This window comes from Phalacrocorax carbo, chromosome 5 (assembly GCF_963921805.1).
Source record: "Phalacrocorax carbo chromosome 5, bPhaCar2.1, whole genome shotgun sequence".
Classification (NCBI taxonomy): Eukaryota; Metazoa; Chordata; class Aves; order Suliformes; family Phalacrocoracidae; genus Phalacrocorax; species Phalacrocorax carbo.
In genome coordinates this window covers 38576093-38595098 of record NC_087517.1, presented here as the reverse complement: position 1 = coordinate 38595098, position 19006 = coordinate 38576093, and the positions used below count along the sequence as shown (strand labels likewise).

Here is a 19006-nt window from a genome sequence, read left to right as displayed (position 1 = left end):
CACTGCTCCCTTGCCAGCACTGGTTGAAATGGGCCAACAAGTTACAAATGAGTTGAGGAAGGCTGAGACTGCCAGCCAGACAGCATGACTGCATGGGCTTTGTTTCCTTTGAGAAATTGGACTGTAAACATCAGAAGGAGAGTACCAGAGAGGGACAGGAACTATTTAGGCTAAAGAGAAATTTTGGCTTGCAAACAAAGAAGGTGAACTGACTGTGAATTATTTGAAGCTGGAATCTGGAGGGAAATTTGTAACTATCAGAGCAGGGAGGGTCTGGAACTGTCTCACAAGGGAACACAGCTACGACAAGAAAATGGTAAACTTTTATGATGGCACTTGATGAAAGGGATTAGATGATGCAGCTGCCTGTGATAGAGACGGCATGAACACCATGACTCACCAGGAAGGTCTCTGTGTTCTTGAATGTGTATGTACATCTTGTGTGGAGGTGGAGGTGTGGTAGGGATGTACATATATGCACTTCACTTGTGCTGCACACTAAATGAAAGATCAAGCCTGCTCACACTTTCATTCAGGAAAGGGAACATTTTAGTCTGTGGCAGAAACAGGACTGCTTTCTATTCACACGCACTAAACACTCCAACAAGATAATGCCCTGACAGGCTCCCTCGTAACCCTTGCGCAGACCTGCCAGTCCGAAGTGTGTATATTCTCTTCTGATCAGATGCTGGTTTGCCCAGGTATGCTGGACAGGGCCTGGAAGTTAGTACTTTGATCAGGACCAAGCTGAGGTTCCTCAGCATTTGTCATATCCATGTGAAGTTAAGCCACAGTGGAGAAATTAAGCTTTACAGACAATGCTGAGTTTATTCCACAAAACCACATTGCCCAAGGATAAAAATGGCTTCTGCCTGAAGCCCTGGAAGTCTCACAGACCTTACCCCGACTCGGTCCTCTGATAACTCCTCAGCAGTAGTCCAGAAGTGAAGTCCAGGGCAGACTGTGTGCCGACATCCACACAGTACAGCCTCACTGACTCACACTACTTCTAGGTAGTCGCCAGCAGGAATCAGACACTGTGCTCCAATACTTTCTGTGCTGTTTGCATGCTGTCTGTCAAAGCATCAAGAGATGCAGGGCATTTATGGGTAGACTGCGAGGAAACCAAGTGTTGAAGGTATTTTTGTCAGAGTTCATTTAGATGAGGCATGTATTGATCTGCACTCAGCAGGGTAAACTCTTAACTCCCTTCCTACACATAACATACAGTGGCCTGACTGGCAATCTAAACATGAAGGGGCTGCGGTCCAAGGGCAACATCTACACTAGATCAGAGGGGATGTTTTAGGTTACACTGGCTAACATGAGGAGATGCAAGAGGCTTGCAATACATGTGAATCTCCCAATTAGATATATGCCTCCCTATGGCTGTTCACAGAAAGTGAATTTGGATTTCAAAGACTCCATGTACAACCGTCTCCAGTCCCAGGGACCTGGAGCAGACTCTCCTCAGTCAGTACTGCACCACTGTGTTCAAGATGAGAAAAAAATTTTAGAAACACTGAGAGGAAGGCAAAGAAATGGAAGAGAGAATTTAGTTCTTTTGTGCCTCACTGCTAAAGACAACATCAATGACTGAAAAGTGCTTAGGAAAGAGAAAGAATTGTGTTCCACTGATGCCCACAATCATTCCGTTCAGCTGCTTTTCACGATAAGAGGGGAAGCCCCTAACTTATCAGCATCTGGCCAGAGAATCCATAAACAGCTTCCCTCCTGTGGCTTACAACCCTGGTACACACCAAAACAAAGATATTCAAAGAACAAAAATTGTGATGCTGATAAAATTAGACTCTGAATAGATTTTCCAAGAAGCTGATGATTTATGTTGTCTCTGCTTTGCAATTATGGCTTCTGAGAAGCTCTACCACAAACACTGCGCCTAAAGCATTTAAAAATACTTTAGCTTGGCTCCGCTTGCCTTTTGAACACGTTGTGGGGCTGTGATATTGGGAAAAGCTCCCAGACTCCTAACAACTTATCAAAAAGGGCAGGTTCTTCGTACTTTCCACAGCATCACATTGATTTGACACAGCTACATCCCAGGAACTAGACATTATTTCAGTGTTTGGTCTCCTGGTTAGCACAGGGATTGAGTGAGACAAGAATTCGTCTTGCATAGGAAGCAATGTTAAGGTTAAAACCTGATTAGAATCAAGAGGCAGTTCTAAGTGCTTCCAAGTCTATATGCTGCCAAGGACAGATGATACTAGTTTTCAGGCTCCTGGCAGAGGCTGCAGGTAGAGGAAAGGGAGGGGGAAGGTTATTTATTTGGCCTAGCAAAGCTGTTGAAGAGAAAGACTGTGCCTCAGACTTTCCAGGTCTACAAACACAGCTTGTGATAATGCTCAGCCTTTGCGCTCCTGAAGTTACTGGATACATACAGTAGTGAAGCTGCCAGCCTACAAGCTAGTGACATTCAAAATAATGTACCATCCTCATCTTGCTCTTAGCAGAGGGTGAACAAGGTAGGTTCATTTCTGAATTTTAAAAATGTACCCAGAAGCAGACACTGAGCCTGTAATATTTCAGCCTGAACAGTTAAACTGTGAAACAATTATAAACCACTGAAAATAGGTTATTTCGATAGGATGTATCAGTAAAATAGAAGAGATGTCTTGCAATCAGCCATGTCTTTAATATTCGCATACAGGACAATGATGGCTGATTTACAAGCTTCTTTCTACCTACTTGCAAATCACTGTATTTATCTAATTAATAAGGTGGCTACACTGAACTAGGCAGTGTACTATATAAAGGAGAAAGGCCTACAGAGAAACACTGAGAGGTTTTGCATAATTGTGCTGGGAAATACAAAGTGACATGACCTCTTTCCATGCCAAAGAGTTTACAGTCAAGAGACAACAGCTGAATTTATCAGACAGCTCAAGGAAGTGCAAGATCCATGTCAGATGAACTGAAACGTGTTCTGCAATCATACTCCTCACTAAATCTGGGGAGCTGATCAAAAGAATAGTAAAAGAAAATGAACAAGATTCACGCACAAAAAAGATCCTAGGAGCTCAATTAATTCAGCTAAAATACAGGATCCTTGTTTCAATACTCACTTAAAAAAACAACCAGATTTTGCTGAACTACAGTCTGATACTTACATTTTAGAGGCAACAGTCCCTACTCATGGAAAGAGTACTAATAGCTTCAAATATCAAGTGTTGAGCATCAGGTATCACTGTTTTCAAATCAGTTTGGTTATGATTAAGAAGGGATGAGTTTTGAATAACTGTTCTGGATTTTTTTATTCCAGCATAATGGAGAAAATTAGGTTGTTCAGTTCAAGTTCAAAAAAATATCTTGTGTTCACCTCTTCACGCAAGCTGGCTTTCCCAAAGCTCAGCATGTATGCCTCTTAGCATTGATTTTGTTGTTCAAATCCAAATTTCCAAGTGAAAAACTACGGTTTTTACCCTTTCCTTTCCTGCCCTTTCCTATCTAGCAAAATAAACCCTTTTTCTCACCTTCCTGTGCAAGACAGAACACTATTATATGACTAAACGTCTCTGATCTAGATTATGTATTGCCTGAATATTTTTCCCAAAAGAACAACCTTCTCCATTTTATTGCCAAAATCTAGACTAGTTAGAACTCAGCTGAAAATGCCTCCTCTGCTGAACTTGCTACTGGGATGACTCAGCCTTTCACAGGAATTTATGTCCCGGTGACATAATCTATCTACTCTAGAAAAAAAATACAGGTTCTCCCCTTGCTATTAACACGAGATCAACAACATATGGTACATCACGGATGGGGTTTGTCTCCTCCAACATTAGCGAGCTAAGAGTTGAAAATGTAGAGGAAGGAGGACTTTCCCTTGGTTGAGGAGGATTGGGTCAGAGATCACCTAGGCAAACTGGATCCCCACAAATCCATGGGCCCTGAAGTGATGCACTCACGAGTGCTGAAGGAGCTGGCAGATGCTCCCGCTAAGCCACTCTCCATCATCTTTGAAAGGTCATGGAGGACAGGAGAGGTGCCAAAGGACTGGAGAAAAGCAAATGTCACTCCAATCTTCAAAAAGGGCAAGAAGGAGGACCTGGGGAGCTATAGGCCAGTCAGCCTCACCTCCATCACCGGAAAGGTAATGGAACAGTTCATCCTGGAGGTCATCTCCAGGCATGTAGAGGAAAAGAAGGTTATCAGAAGTAGTCAACATGGATTCACCAAGAGGAGATCATGCTTGACCAACCTGAGAGCCTTCTACAACGGTGTGACTGGCTGGGTTCATGAAGGGGGAGCCGTGGATGTTGTTTATCTCTACTTCAGTAAGGTGTTCAACACGGTCTCCTATAACATCCTCATAGGCAAGCTAAGGAAGTGTGGGTTAGATGAGAGGACAGTGAGGTGGACAGAGAACTGGCTCAACAACAGAGCTCAGAGGGTCGTGATCAACGGGGCAGAGTCTGGTTGGAGGCCCATAATTAGCAGTGTTCCCCAGGGGTCTGTGTTGGGTCCAGTCCTGTTCAACATATTCATCAATGACCTGGATGGTGGGACAGAGTGTAACCTCAGCAAGTTCGCTGACAATACCAAGCTGGGAGGAGTGGCTGATACACCAGAAGGCTGTGCTGCCATCCAACAAGACCTGGACAGGCTGGAGAGCTGGGCCGGGGGGAACCTCATGAAATTCAGCAAGAGCAAGTGCAGGGTCCTGCACCTGGGGAGGAACAACCCCATGCACCAGTACAGGTTGGGGGCTGACCTGCTGGCAAGTGGCTCTGTTGAGAAGGACCTGGGAGTGCTGGTGGACAGCAAGGTGACCCTGAGCCAGCACTGTGCCCTTGTGCCCAAGAAGGCCAACGGTATCCTGGGCTGCATTAAAAGGAGTGTGGCCAGCATATCGAGGGAGGTTATCCTCCCCCTCTACTGTGCCCTGGTGAGACCTCATCTGGAGTACTGTGTCCAGTTTTGGGCCCCCCAGTTTAAGAAGGATGTTGAACTCCTTGAGCAAGTCCAGCAGAGAGCTACCAAGATGATCAGGCGACTGGAGCATCTCCCTTGTGAGGAAAGGCTGAGAAACTTACATTTTTTCAGCCTGGAGAAAAGAAGACTGAGGGGGGATTTCATAAATACCTGTAAATATCTGAAGGGTGGGTTTCAAGAGGATGGGGCCAGACTCTTTTCAGTAGTGCTCAATGACAGGACATGGGGCAATGGGCAGAAGTTGGAACATGGGAAGTTCCACCTAAACATGAGAAAAAAGGTGAGGGTGCCAGAGCAGCGGCACAGGCTGCCCAGGGAGGTTGTGGGGTCTCCTGCCCTGAAGACATTTAAATCCCGCCTGGATGCGTTCCTGTGCCCCCTGCTCTAGGTGTGCCTGCTCAAGCAGGGGGGTTGGACAAGATGATCTCCAGAGGTTCCTTTCCAACCCCTACCAGTCTGCAATTCTGTGATCTCGCTTTTTATCCAGAATAATTCAAGGCTTAACTGTACAGACTGTACTCAGGCAAGCCTTCCTTTAAATGAATGCAGTCTGAATACAGCAGTTGCAAGATGTTATTTCTGTACAATCTGCAATGATCAGCCAAAATTCTAAATTCCAAAAATTTAGAAATTATGGTTTTGAGCTGTGACAGAGTTTTGAAGTTGTGCCTGGAACTCCTAATTTTTCTCTGCATTTGTAGGTCTGCAATTAACAAGGGATGAATTAGTTTCTAATTTTCAGTCCAGAACAAATCCCTTCAAATGACTTGTAAATACACAAAACCACGAATGTATAAAGGAAACAAGAGCAGACCGACAGAGGTGAATTTATCTTACGGTTATGAACTGTTGACTTGGTAAATGCACAACTTGTTCCAATGAATGTGGCTAACAGTGTGGAAACAATTGCCTTCCAGTCTCTGGTTAGCTAAGTACTTTAACAACAGCCATGTTACAATGTCAATCCACCCTAAACAGCTGCCTCCTATGGGTCTGGTTTGGGAAAGCACCAAAGCTTGAACCTTATAGCTCATTAATGTTCACCACTGTCCTGAGCAGGGACATTCTCAAAGTGTTGGCTCACTTATGTTGCAGATCACAATGGATTGGAGAAAAAGTGCATGTTGTGCCAGAAGGAGACGGGAGACAGAATGGACCCATTAACAACTCAGATTGCACTTTTTGTTAAGCCTATATTCTGCACTACCTTTTAGGACACTCTTCATTAACCAGTGCAACAATAGCATATAATCTAGATCTTCAGGTTAATTTTTGGGCCTTCAGCAGTGTCTCTAACATGGTGCAAAGACATGTGAAACAGGAGGAAGAGGAGTTACAAGATGCCAGCTCAAGGGGAACTTGCTTAATACCCTTTTGACCTGCAGTTCTCCCAGGAGGTGCTCAGCTCTTGGTGGGCCACCAGGCCTGCCTGTCTCTGCACTGACTTAGCATCCTGGCAGGCTGTAGCTGAGGCAGGAAACACTTCAGGAGCCTACTGTTTTCTGCAGACTGGGTCATAAATTGTGATGATGGGTGGGGTGTGGGGGTGTGCTGTGGGGGAGTATCTCCTGCCATCCAAACTGATTTTGAAGCTAACAAAAAATCATGCAAAGAAGACAACAGATATCCATTCAACCCTCCTCCTCTACCCAGCCCTGAGATGTCTTATCCTTCCCTGTGCCATTCTCTTTTATCATTTAATGCAGATGCCTATAAGATGCCACCATTTTGTGGTTTCTGGACAGGTTCTACTGCATAGCTGTATCATCAGTTTATTTAGATTTTCTGAGCCATGACTAAATGCGCTTTACTTTCTACAGTTTAGGGAAGATGGTGAAGTTCTCTCTTAATCTTCCTAAAAACCTTCAAGGAACACTTCATTCTTCAACAAGGCTTAGGCATTCCATTTTCCTATGTGTCATCTTACTTCTTACAAGGTGCCTGACTGTTACTACAGTTAGTGATATTTTAAAACTTATACATGCCATTCGAGCCTGTACAGCTCCGTTCACTTTGATGAAGCTATGCTGATTCGCATCCACTGAGGTTCTTGCCAATGGCTGAGTTTTGATGTATACCCTTTAAGATTAAATTAAAAGGTTGGCTTTATCCTGGGTTGCTGGCCTATGATGCTTTACAAATACTCTGCCTGGGCAGTAATGAAAATATTCAATTGGTGCACTCTTATACTCCAATATGGTACAAACCACATCCATAGACAGAATTTCAAGAAGCCAAAAAACCCCAAACAGAAAAGAAAAACCCTGTTCTTGGCATCTGAAACAGATTTCCAACCCCTTCCCCCAGTTCCCCGATGCTTCCCTTGGGCTGTCTGAGAAATAACAGTTGCAGATGGGTTACTTTTGAAAGCACAGCATTTCCTCCACAGCTGATGCAGTGCGAAAATCCATCTGAAGCCCAGCAGACATACCCATGAGCAAGTCGCCTCTGAGCTTTGCCAAGAATGATACATTTCACCATACTCTACTATAAAGAGAAAACCAGACAACCCCCTACCGTCTGCATCACAGAGTAGAGAAGACCTCATTTCTCTTGCCTGCAGAAGACCAATTAAACATATCTCAAGCTATCTATTCCTTGTAGGAGCTTAACGCAGTGCAAAGTTAGCTTGCTTCTTCCCCTAGAAGCATGTTTGTTTTTTTTTTTCTCTCTGTCAGGTGGAGCGATTTCTTTCTTTTCTTTGTTTCTGTGGCTGGCAAATCAGAGCTGAAGTAAAATCAGCCTGCTGTCTGGTGTGTCTTTGATGAAATTCAAGGCTGAAGCACTGTATTTCTTTATTTATTTAGCATTCAGACATCCCCTGCTTCTTCATTTCTCCACCTCAGAGTGCAGCTGCTTTCTATAGGACAGCTCTAAGCTAAGAAAAGACCTTGTGCTAGGTTCAGATATGCCTCTGGTAAAAGGATAGCTTCTCTCCAAATGACACTTTGGGGCTATGTATCTGTATCCCTTTAGTGATTTGCATGTCCTGTTTATGTACTTAATTTGCCCAGATATATGCTGTCTTTTTGTCTGCCTGTTTTTCCTGCGGTTATTGCAATCAGCACTTCCAATCTGCATTATAAAACTTGAGCAGCTTTCTGTTTCATGTATGATCACTAAAAGCAGATAGCAGATAGATAATAGCTTATTTCAGCTAGTGCAATATCTGCCACCAGGTATTAAAGAAGTGAGCAGACACAAGGAAATGAAATTAGCTTTCATGTGTTCCTCTCATAGACCCTATAAAATTCAACTGCCAAAATTAGAAAAGAATTAATCCTAGAACCTCTTGTCTAGACTTAGCAACTATGGCATAAAGGAGACATAAAGAAAAAACTCAGCAAGTCTCTCTTTGCCCAAGCCACAGCTCAGTGGCCACATACCACTCGGAATTAAAAAATGCTTTATCTTCAAGTGAAATTATGCTCACACAGCAGATTTCCCATGATCCCTGAAAGAGTGAAATGCCAACTGCTCTGCCATTCTTCACTACCCAGCAAAGACTCCATGCAACTCTGTAGAACTGCTAAGGAAATGTAGCTGTCTAGGCATGGTGTTTACGGAGAAATACAATTTGCTGTGGCCCCCGGGCTTGTATGGTTGTTACAGTCCACAACAAGTAATAGGGAGGAGGAGGACAGGCTAACATGGTGCTGGTTTCGAGCCCCGTGTCCAGCAGCTGGGCTTGTTATGAGGAATGCTAACCCAGATGCACAGTCTGAACTTGCGTTCCAAGCCTCCCAGAGCCCCTGTGCACCCTGACCATCTGCTACACAATATGTCAAATGGAAGTTGAACTCCCATACAAAATAATTACACAGATACTTGTCAAAATAAAGGCAGAAGAACCTTTGCAGAGGCATTATCTTCTTGACTTTATCTAAGTCCAAATCCGGCTACTGTCCAAACCCTGGAAAGCACTGAATGTGTTAACTTATCATGAAAACAGGATCAAGTTCTAAGAGATACCTTACTGTTTAATATATGAGCCTATTTTTTTTCTTCTCTGGAAGACCTGCAGTTGCATAGGGTTGTAATGTTAAGTTTTGATCCAATTTATTATTTTTTTCTGAGACTGCCTTAAGCAAACATGACTGTTTTGTTCTACTCTGTATTCCAAAACTCGTGTATATATAAAAGTACCCAATCCGGAAACACTCTGCAACCCAGCTTACTGGAATGTCTTATTCTCAGGACAGCTGAATGGGGGAGCATGTTATTCACCCTGATGTCGTGACCCTGGAGGTAGTTGAGAAGCGAACCTTCCATAAAGCACTCACACTGCCACTGCTGTAACTCAGCAATCTCAGGGAAGAAAAAAGGAGATAGGAGCACTGGGTGTTTTTGTTGTGAGGTTGTGTCCAGAATCAATATGAAATGCACAGGTACTTTTTACAAAAAATAACTCAACATAATTGTTTACACCCACAAGACTGAGTTGTCCATATTTTTAGCATAAATGTTGGTAAGCTATATAATTTTTCCTCTTTCAGCCTCTTTGTTTCTAATTAAAATAGGATTTCTTTCAGGTAATAAATGGTCTTATAACTCTTTAAGCATTAATAAAATGGACTGCTTCCTCCTATAAGCTAGAACAATAGTTCTTCCAAACAGAAGGACAAACAAATTGCTTGGACATAATTTTGTCTTTTAATGTCATCTGTGTTACCATTTCTGCAGTGCTTAAAAATGAGAGAAGACTATTCCAGCTCTGGCCATAGCTCTGCTTGGTAGAGCATTAAGCAGAGACTCTTCAGAGGAAGGTATAAACACCGTACCTCAGGAAGATTTATGGTACTTCCTATCTGATATTTCCTCAGTCTCCAAAAGCTTCTGCTTAGCTTAAAAACCTGTATGTTTACCGTCCTTTCCAAAGTTTGGTTACTGTCTGTAACGGGGGATTTTGCTACCCTAAACACGTCTTTAGCCGAAAGCAATCCTCATGACAATCTGCTTCATTGCACAACTCTGCAAGGTATGAAACTATCTCTTTGTTTCAGCTTTTAATTGCATCAACATGTCCCTGAATTCTTGGTCTTTCAGAAAGTGAGAACAGAAAATCCTGATCTGCCTTCTTACACATTCACTTTTTCTTATTTTATATACATTCTCCAGTTTATACAGTTTAAACACTGTTCCTGCTTATTCAAACCCTGCAGCAAGAAAAACAGTTACGTCTAATATCTGTCCCCTCCCATCATCTTTAACTTGGGGCAGATTTACCAGGTTGGAGGCTGTAACCCTCATTAACATCACCCAACACAATGCGCATGTCACATAAAATGACACAGGAAAAGGTCATGGTGCTGTGCAATCCTGTTACATCTATCTAGCTTGTATTTAAACTTGCTTGAATTAAAACAAACCTCTTTCGTTTGCTGGTATTGATGAAAACAAAGTAAGCAGCAACAGCTGAGACTCAGGCTGAAACATATCTATGGCATGGAGTGCAAACTCTTGTTTCAAATCTTTCAACTGATCTCAGTGAGGCACTGTTAGTTTTCAGGTGACAAAATACTTTTCTGAAGGTTGTCCTGGCCCCTGCCATTTAGCATCACTTAAACAACCAATGTATATGGACAACAGAGACAGAATTTGCAAGGCAACCCAAAATGGCTCCCATGCCATACCTTTCCCAAAGGTGCACACATAAGACTAAGTCTCATATGGATGAACATAGAGTGGAGTCCTTACCTGCCCCCCTTTGGGCTGGTATTTGATGTTATCTGTTGATCCAATTTTGGACCTGACGTTCTTGAGGTCAGGTAGAGGCTGATTAATAACTCGTAGCTGCTTCGGAGTGGCTGGAGATTTAGGAGGAGTGCGAATTATGGCAACTTTTTTCTCAGTAGGTACCAGTATGGCAGATTTGGGGGTCCCAGGAGTGTGTGGGGTTCTGGAGTAGCTCGGTGTCCCTGGAGTGCCTGGGGTACGGGAGGCATAGCTTGGTGGTGTCCCTGGAGTGATGGCAGTGGAGCCAGGAGTAGTGGGGGTAGAAGTTCCACTTTTTCCTGTTCTGCTACGAATTGGCTCTGATCCTACATGCAAGAAAAAAAAAATCCCAGCGTTAGACCCTCAGAAATACAGCTCTTCTTCCCTCTCTACCTCCCAAGATTGCATCCCTCTATGCTAAGCGAGACACAGCTCTAAGATGGCTGTACTAGTGTTGGAAGAGCTCCATGTCTGTTTCTGTGTCTTATGTTGCTAATCACCCTGCCAGGAGTTACCTTGTCATGTGTGGCCGAGCTCGTAAATTGCCCACATGGTGACTGAGCTCTCTGCTCTGTAACACAGGTACGCTTCCCACAACACCTATGCTTCCTGCAAAGCTTGCTGAACAAGGCACAATATCACATCGGTTTCCATCTTGGGGAAAAGGCTAGAAGCATCCTTGGAATCTAACCTTTGGGACTTGATCTGACAACCTGACTAGCCAGTTAGAATGTTGTCACCAATTTCATTGGGTTTGGGTGTTAAACTAGAGAGTGGGGAAAATTCTGACTGTAATCTTGAAACTAAAGGCTCCGAGTGCCTGGCTGCTGCTGATCACATACTACTGCCAGTAATCCGGTGTCTGCAGCTACACCCTGGGTGAGCATTCAGCCAATGAACAAGTCATAGCCCTGTTGTTTGGATGAGTAGATGTCCCTCATGTTCAACTGCCATTTTTCATCAGTGCAGTGAAAGAAAGCAATTGCAGTAGGCAGCCTCAATTAAAAGTAAAATTTTAGTTACATCTGCATGCAAATTAAAAATAAATAAATACTGTAACATTTTGTAGCAACACCATTCAGTGTTTATGGCATTGCCAGTCCTATTCACTGAGCACAAGAATCAGTTTAGTAGTGCCATTTGTGCTTTCTGAAGCCAGCTCTGTTGGTAACTCTCAAACACAAATGAACAGAAGCTGAGACATCTCCATATGCTGCTTAAAGCGAAGCTTTTCTGAGAATATTCAGGGAGAGAAAGACTAAACCAACCCCCAAAGCCTGAATACCCCAATGCTGAAGGGGTGCATACATGTTTTCACCTTTAAAACATTCCAGAATTATAAATCCAATGGCCTCTCTAGAGCATCCAGTGGGACTAATTAAAATCTTATTTAAACTATTTTGTTAATCATTTTGTTTATTTAATGGTGGTGGACCAAACGCAATGCACTGCTGCCCCTGGGGTCCAGGAGAAACTCTTTGCTCTACGTGACTCATTAGATAGATTGAACATACTTCACTCTTACCTCCAGTTTCCCTGAATGGTTTCTTTCTTTCCAAACCAACTCTAAACCAGAACCTTCTCACTATACCAAGACAGAAAGGGAATGATTTTTTCTCCCCAGCTCTCTGCAGCTTTTCATTCCTCAGCTCTTCACCACATTGGCAAATGCTCAATGGCCTCTCACTCCTAGTCAGGAGAATAGGCTGCTGTGCCAGCTGGGGTTCACTCTGCTTACAAAGGGTCTCTCTTTTACCCTTGGAACATCACCGAAAAATTTGAAAGGATTTTTTTTTTTGTAGAATTTAATCATCTACGTCCCTGACCTGTCTTAAAAGGGGCTGAGACTGGTTTCTAAAGAGAGAAACCAGAGGCATTCCTGTGGGAAAGCAGGGAGCTACATCCAGGTTCTGAGGCCTGGACTGAATGCAAGTCTATCTGAAAGTTCTGGAGGTATTTGGTAAAATTCTCTTTGTCCTGTAATTTCTTTTGGCTTGTGATTGGATAACACAAACCTTGCTGGTTTACTATCCTAACTTCCCGCACTAAGTCACTCCACTAGCTAACATCTTAATTCTCAGAGTTTTTACCTGAGGATTAGAGCACAGGGAGATCATTACTGTGGAAGAGCAAGTTAACGACTATAATATTAGGTTCACTTTTCCAAGATCCATCAGAATATTTTATATTGCCTACTTCAGGTTTGTCTCACTTTTCTTGCTGCTGTTTTAAATGCCCTGTGTTAAATATCTTACCCAGCTCTGAGCTCCCCACAAAGGCATTTTCTAATATTAACAATTAGTCTGAACAGCAGTCCTAGCTCTGGGTATTGCAGACTATGGAAAGGGTGCATCCTGGCCCTGGTTTCAAGCCCTTGCTGCTCAGCACTTGGTAACTGAACAAAAACAGTCTGTGGGGCTGTGATTTCCAACACCATACCCCAGATCTACCCCTCTGTGTAAAAGGCAGGGACACATGATGCTATGGCAGTGTGACAAATCTAACAAGAATGGGAGACATTTGCAGCAGTAGGAGAGGGTTAATATGCAAAAAACATACGGGTGGTCCGTCGTACTGAAGACGAAAGGGAAGCTGTGAGGGAGAGAGAGTTCTCCTCTCTGTCTCGGTCTCCTGATACACCTCTTCGAGGAGGAAGGATAGAGGAAGGTCTTGGTAGAGAGGAACGCTTTTCAGGACTCTTGCTTACTCCATCCTAATAGTAGCAAAACAGAAAAGGAAGGTTTAGTTTTCAAAGCTCACCCTCTGGGCTGTGATTTCTCTCAACCTGTATATAGAGGGGAAACTTCATCCTATGGGCCCAGTTTACTACTCACACAGGAAGCTGTGGGGATCCAGCCACCTCCCATGCTCTGCTTAGCTCCCTGGTGCTTCTTTACTGCATCAAAACACCCAGTAGTCATCTTCTGAGCTACTTAAGACAGCTACAGATACTCTTGGATCTCAATATGGATGGATTCCACATTTGGTTCTTAATAAAGAACAAGCTTTTTTTAGTGCAAGTTGACAGTGAAAAAATTCTCTGTGAAATTCTCATGTAAATTTACCTGCAAAGTAACTTCAGTACTGGTGCCCAGAATACACCCTACACTATATGGTAATGTGATGTGTGATGTTCGCATTTTCAAACACTAACTTGTAATTTTTTTACAGAGAAATCTTTTTAGTTACAGCTTATTTTTTTGAGTGCAGGACTATTAATCCTGGTGTCTTCTCTTATTTCCTTCTATAATCATCTTTTTCCTTTTTGAAATCAGCAGATACCTTCTTTTTACCAGGGTTAGAGCAATGAACATGTATGTTAGAATATTTTTGAACTTATGGGATGGGCAGCCAAAGACAGTCTTGCAAAAGTAGACAGTCTTCCCAAAGGCAAATATGATGATGGTCCTAACCAGTAAAAGACACACCACGCACAGTGTTACACAGAAAATGGAAGTTAATAGTGAAAACAGTTTTTAAATGGGGATAGTCATCAACTTGGCATCAAGTGGACTTGAAACACAAGTGAAATGCTAACCTGGGGAAGGTAGGATGGACTGCCATACATATCTTTAAATTTATACTGCAACTTCTTCAACATGGTCCCGTGCAGACACCAAATTATATTCCTAGAGCATTTGGCTTCTGCCCTTGTTGCTGGTGATTAGAACTGTACCCTTCTACACTAGGGACTGAATTTGTTTTCAGAGACTATTAACTGGTTGAAAATTACATTTTTTAAACTTGGAAGGCAAATTAGTACTGCTGTTCTTTGCCACTTACCCACGTGCAAATGGGTGCAACTTCTTAGCAGTCAATGAAGCAGTATCCATATCATCAATAGAAGATATGTCCTTCTAGTTATAACTTAATTCACTTATGTTTCTGTTGGAGAATTTCCTCTGTTTTTATCCATTTTGTAGCACAGATCTTGTAGCCTGATAATCAGTTTTCCTGCCACTGGATATAAGTAATCGCACATAAACTTCCCAGAGAATTACTCAGATTCAGTGGGGAGAGAATGTGATCCATGGAATTCACCTACACATCTCCAAGCTAACTCTCTCTACCAACTCTGCTACCTTACCTTAGCATCTGATTTTGAGTAGGGCAAGCAGTCTCTTGGGCCTGCTGAGGAGGGCCGTACATAATAACTGTCTGTATCGAGAAAAGTGGCCTTTTTAGTAGTTAGTGAGCAAGCTGAGCTGGGTCTTGGAGGAAGCAATGACTTTGCTCTAGACTTTGAGGCAGGAATCTTTGACAAAGAGGCAGTCTAGTCATGAGAAAACAAACAAAAGAAAACACAACATGAAGCTGAACAAAAGGAAAACACATGCAACATGGACCAAAAAAAAAAGGCCAAGCTATGAATTAATACTCTTCCTGTGTCTGGTAATGGTGTCTGTGCAGTTCTGACATGCATGAAAGTTTTAGTTCTGTGTTGTTTGACTGAAACCATCTGGGTCTGGACAGAGCTACTGATCCTAGGAAGTGCAGAGTTACACCAGTATTCTCACAACGGCAGAATGACATGACAGTATTGCTTCTTGTGCCACTGTGTACCCACAAAATCCTTAATGTATCCCAAACACTGTATTTTGTGCATTTGGTGTCACTCTATAGAGTGGCAACCTGGAGTCCTGGGATGAGGAAACCCATATATAGATGAAAGGCTGACATGATACGACATTGTGACCAGATAATTGTCTGATTCTGAATAATAATAGCCCACTGAAAGAACTATTAAACAACAATAAGACAGATTGAAAATTCTTTGTTGACTCTTAGGAGCACCTAACTGCTTTGCAAAAAGGAGTTTCTTTGAAAGAATAGGGCTACTTGCTTAAGCAACACCTTCTTTTTCTCCCACGGGTGTAACTGATACTATTGCAAGGCTGTTATCTTAGCAATGTAGTCCTGATTCTCTCCGTGTTCACAGAAGCATGAAGTTACACATAGGACCAATCCCAATGGAGCTGTAATTATGGGATTTGGTACAGGACTTCAGCCATGAAAAATTTGGCATTTGATCTATGTCAGTAACCTAGACTGTCTCCATGTTCAGAAAGGTGTCTGAGCTACTCCTTAAATTGTCTTTGTTAAAAAATGGTAAGAGAATGGCTTGTCAACTCTCTACTGACAAGCATCTGGCTTAGGCTACATACCCAGCCGACAGAAAACTGAGGCTGGCATGCTGAATGACATCCATGACATCAACAACATGATTAACAGCTGCAGAACTGTATAACAAACAATTCCAGTCCTACAACACAGCTGAGAAGTCTTCTATTGGATATCATCATCCATATCAAGTATCTCTACTGAGCAAGGCAAGGGATTAGTTTGAAGGATGGAAGTGCTTTACTAGCACAAATGTGTTCCTAGAATGAGTTTTGCAACATATGTACATCTCTTTCATTCAATACTTATTTCACTGTCTGAGAATACACAGATTAAAATCAGCGAATAATTATTTTAAACAGAAACAGAACAATATGTGTTTCTTTCACAACAAAGTCTTCTCCAGACTTTCACTGATTTGTCATACTTCAACTTATGGGTCCCATTCTCTTGTGAAACTTTGGGCTATGTTTACAAATCCACTAAGGTGTTTATTGATGTTGAAACTCTGTGGAAGCAGAGTATCTATGTTGGGTGGCTCCAAGAAGCAGATATTCTGCAAACACCTTTCACACGGTTTTCTGAACTTGAGATATAGCTAAGCATGCACAGTTTGAGGCCCAAATGTTCATTCAGTGGTTTTTGCCTTTCTCAAGTTGCAGGCCATGCAAAATGTTTCCCCTAATGAGACTGAAAAATTTACAGATTAAGATTCCTGGCACACTGTAGAGACCTTGTCCTTTTCACTCATATTGCATACAGTGTCCTCCGTGAATATGTGCATCTAACAGGGAAGCTAAAGATGGACGAGACTCAGATCTTTCAATGGAACAGTTGGGGAAAAGGCATGACCTTGAGCTGATGCACTGCTCTGAGATTATCACAGTCTAGGTCCCCCCAGTATCATTTAGGGAGCAAGGCACTTTTTAGCATCAGTAACAACAGCAGAATCTGGCCCAACCAGGTTTCAATGACTTGCTCAGGGCTGGTAGACCAAGCAAAGAAACCAAATGCCTCAATCCCTGCCTGTGCTTTACCCAGACAACAGTCCTTATTCTCTGTTAGCAATACATTACCTTTGACCGCTGTTATAATTCATGTTGCTGGAAGTACCAGCTGTCCACAGGACAAAGATCTATGTAACCCTGACTAAGACTTGGGGATTGCTGAAGTTGGGATGCAGAAATCTCACTTTATTTCAGAGGTGTTCCTAACACATGACTGATATTTTCAGCATCTTGCTACTGCAGGTACACAGCTCCTTCCAGCAGATGGAACTGCTTAGCCTTTCCTGAACTTGCTCTGCAAAGCGGTATGTAAACTGTAGTTTGAAGATGGATAACAAAACTGACCAGGCTGGATGATCAAACATTACCAGTAGAGAGGAAAAGGCTGCACTTGAAGGACATAAAAGCTGAAATTCAGGAAGAAGGACAACAACAAAAAGGGAGAGGTCTTTATAAAAGCAGAGGAGACGCCAAGGCACAGAAGAGAAAATGTCCAAGAGATGTGTGAGTGTGGCAATCATAGAAGTGAGGGAGGCAACATGGAGAGAAAGCAAGCAGAGGACAGACTTCTGATCTTTGTCATAATGTAAGGGACAGGAACAAGAAAGGTGTATAGGAAGCAGATAATTTCAGAGAATGATTTTGCAGTGCTTGTACTTAGAGCGCTCCATGAACACAGATGACTCTGAAAATGGGCTAGTATTGACTTCTTTTCCATAAGTGTTGATCACTCCCCAAGAAAAGACAGCAATGAACTATACCATTGACTCAAACCAGAAACCAGTCCAGATATTTCTTACTGTACTAGTAAAGAAGCTCTAGCAGTTTCCCAGTTATGAGCTGAAATGGGTCAGACCTGAAAAAACACATGAAATCCCAGAATCCATGGCCAAACTCAGGTCTAAATTTCACAGCTCCTCCGAAGCCTCCAATAGGTTATATGCTGCTATCATCATTAAGAATGTCTTACAATTCATAAATAATGCACAGCACTTCATGAGACAAGAGTTTTTTGTTCCCCAAAGAATTGATAGTCTGGTTAGACAGATGAAACAAATCAGCCATGGAATTTATTAGGAAATTTAGAGGAATCCTAAGGAACTTCTTCATTGTTAATGATGGCTGACGATGACAAAGTATTGCCGTGCTGCATATGTGAATTAGCATGTGTCAGTGTCATGTGAAAAATAGTTGCATAGGCGATAGTCAAAGGAGGTTGGTTTCCTGAAGATTTTGGAGTGGTGGGACAGGAAGAGCATAGGGTCAAGCATGGGGAGCAGGGTGGATAGGCACTGCAGTATTTGCTGAAGGAAACTCTGCAGAGGAGAGCCAGACCCAGGGAGCAGAACAGGCTGCAGAGCAGCTGAAGGCAGGGCACGTAACTGTCAAGTTAAAACAGACTGAAATCAGCGGTCCAGGAAATGGCCATTCGGAAGGAACTGAGTTGCATATAAAATGCTACTGGCCAATAATTTCTACACAGGCATGACCCCTGCAGAATGCATGGCTAGTAATGGTGCATCAGAAGACATCCAGTGAGTCCTGGGGAGGGTTCTTGCCTGCATAGCAATGGAGCAAGGTGGCAGTATGAGTCAGGTGCTGCAGAAAGGGCCAAGGTACACAGCTTATCCCAGAGGATGACCTGGCTCAAAATACTGAACAACATCCAGCTCCTGCAGTTGGAGTCTGCGTGTCCCCTACGGATCTGCAAACTGTCATCATCTGCTACCTGGGACTGTAATTCAGAGGTTATTCAGGAAATATGGTTTTAATTACCCTTTTAAATGAATAATTGATATGGCAAATAAATTCTAAATGGAACAATTTTAAATGGAACACACATTTACTTACTGATTTAACACAAAAAGATATGAAATACAGACAAAAGGAGATTATAAAGATGAAGGATAAGATGACTTTACTCACTGAGAGTTTTTCCTTTGCTTGCTTAAATACACCAGGAGCCTGGTTTGTTTCACCACCTGCTGCTGAGAGACCCAAAGAAAGACTTGATAGTTAAAAACAAAAATAATAAGCATTTCCACTTAGTGCACTTATTAGAACAATTAAATGCCTAGGAACCACTGTGCAAAGCAAGTACTTTGTGAATTACTCATAGTGAACTGTGTGCAGAAATGTATCTGCCTTAAAAATGGCCTATATTTACCATACTTGAGGTAAAATGGAATTCTACACATTTCAAACAA

The 19006-nt window shown here is 42.5% G+C and overlaps 1 protein-coding gene across 27 annotated transcripts in view; it reads right to left on the bottom strand.

The window, feature by feature from the left end:
* Nucleotides 1-19006, bottom strand: part of MAP2 (microtubule associated protein 2) — a 238636-nt gene that overhangs the window by 10181 nt on the left and 209449 nt on the right. For 20 of the 27 annotated variants that reach the window (XM_064452055.1, XM_064452063.1, XM_064452061.1 and 17 more), the window contains 3 exons: nt 18726-18787; nt 13231-13384; nt 10654-10997 (listed from right to left, as the gene is read on the bottom strand). In XM_064452055.1, the coding sequence (XP_064308125.1) occupies nt 10654-10997; nt 13231-13384; nt 18726-18787 (560 nt within the window). The remainder of the gene's footprint in view (nt 1-10653; nt 10998-13230; nt 13385-18725; nt 18788-19006) is intronic. The other 7 variants (XM_064452060.1, XM_064452065.1, XM_064452083.1 and 4 more) reach the window with 1 other exon arrangement.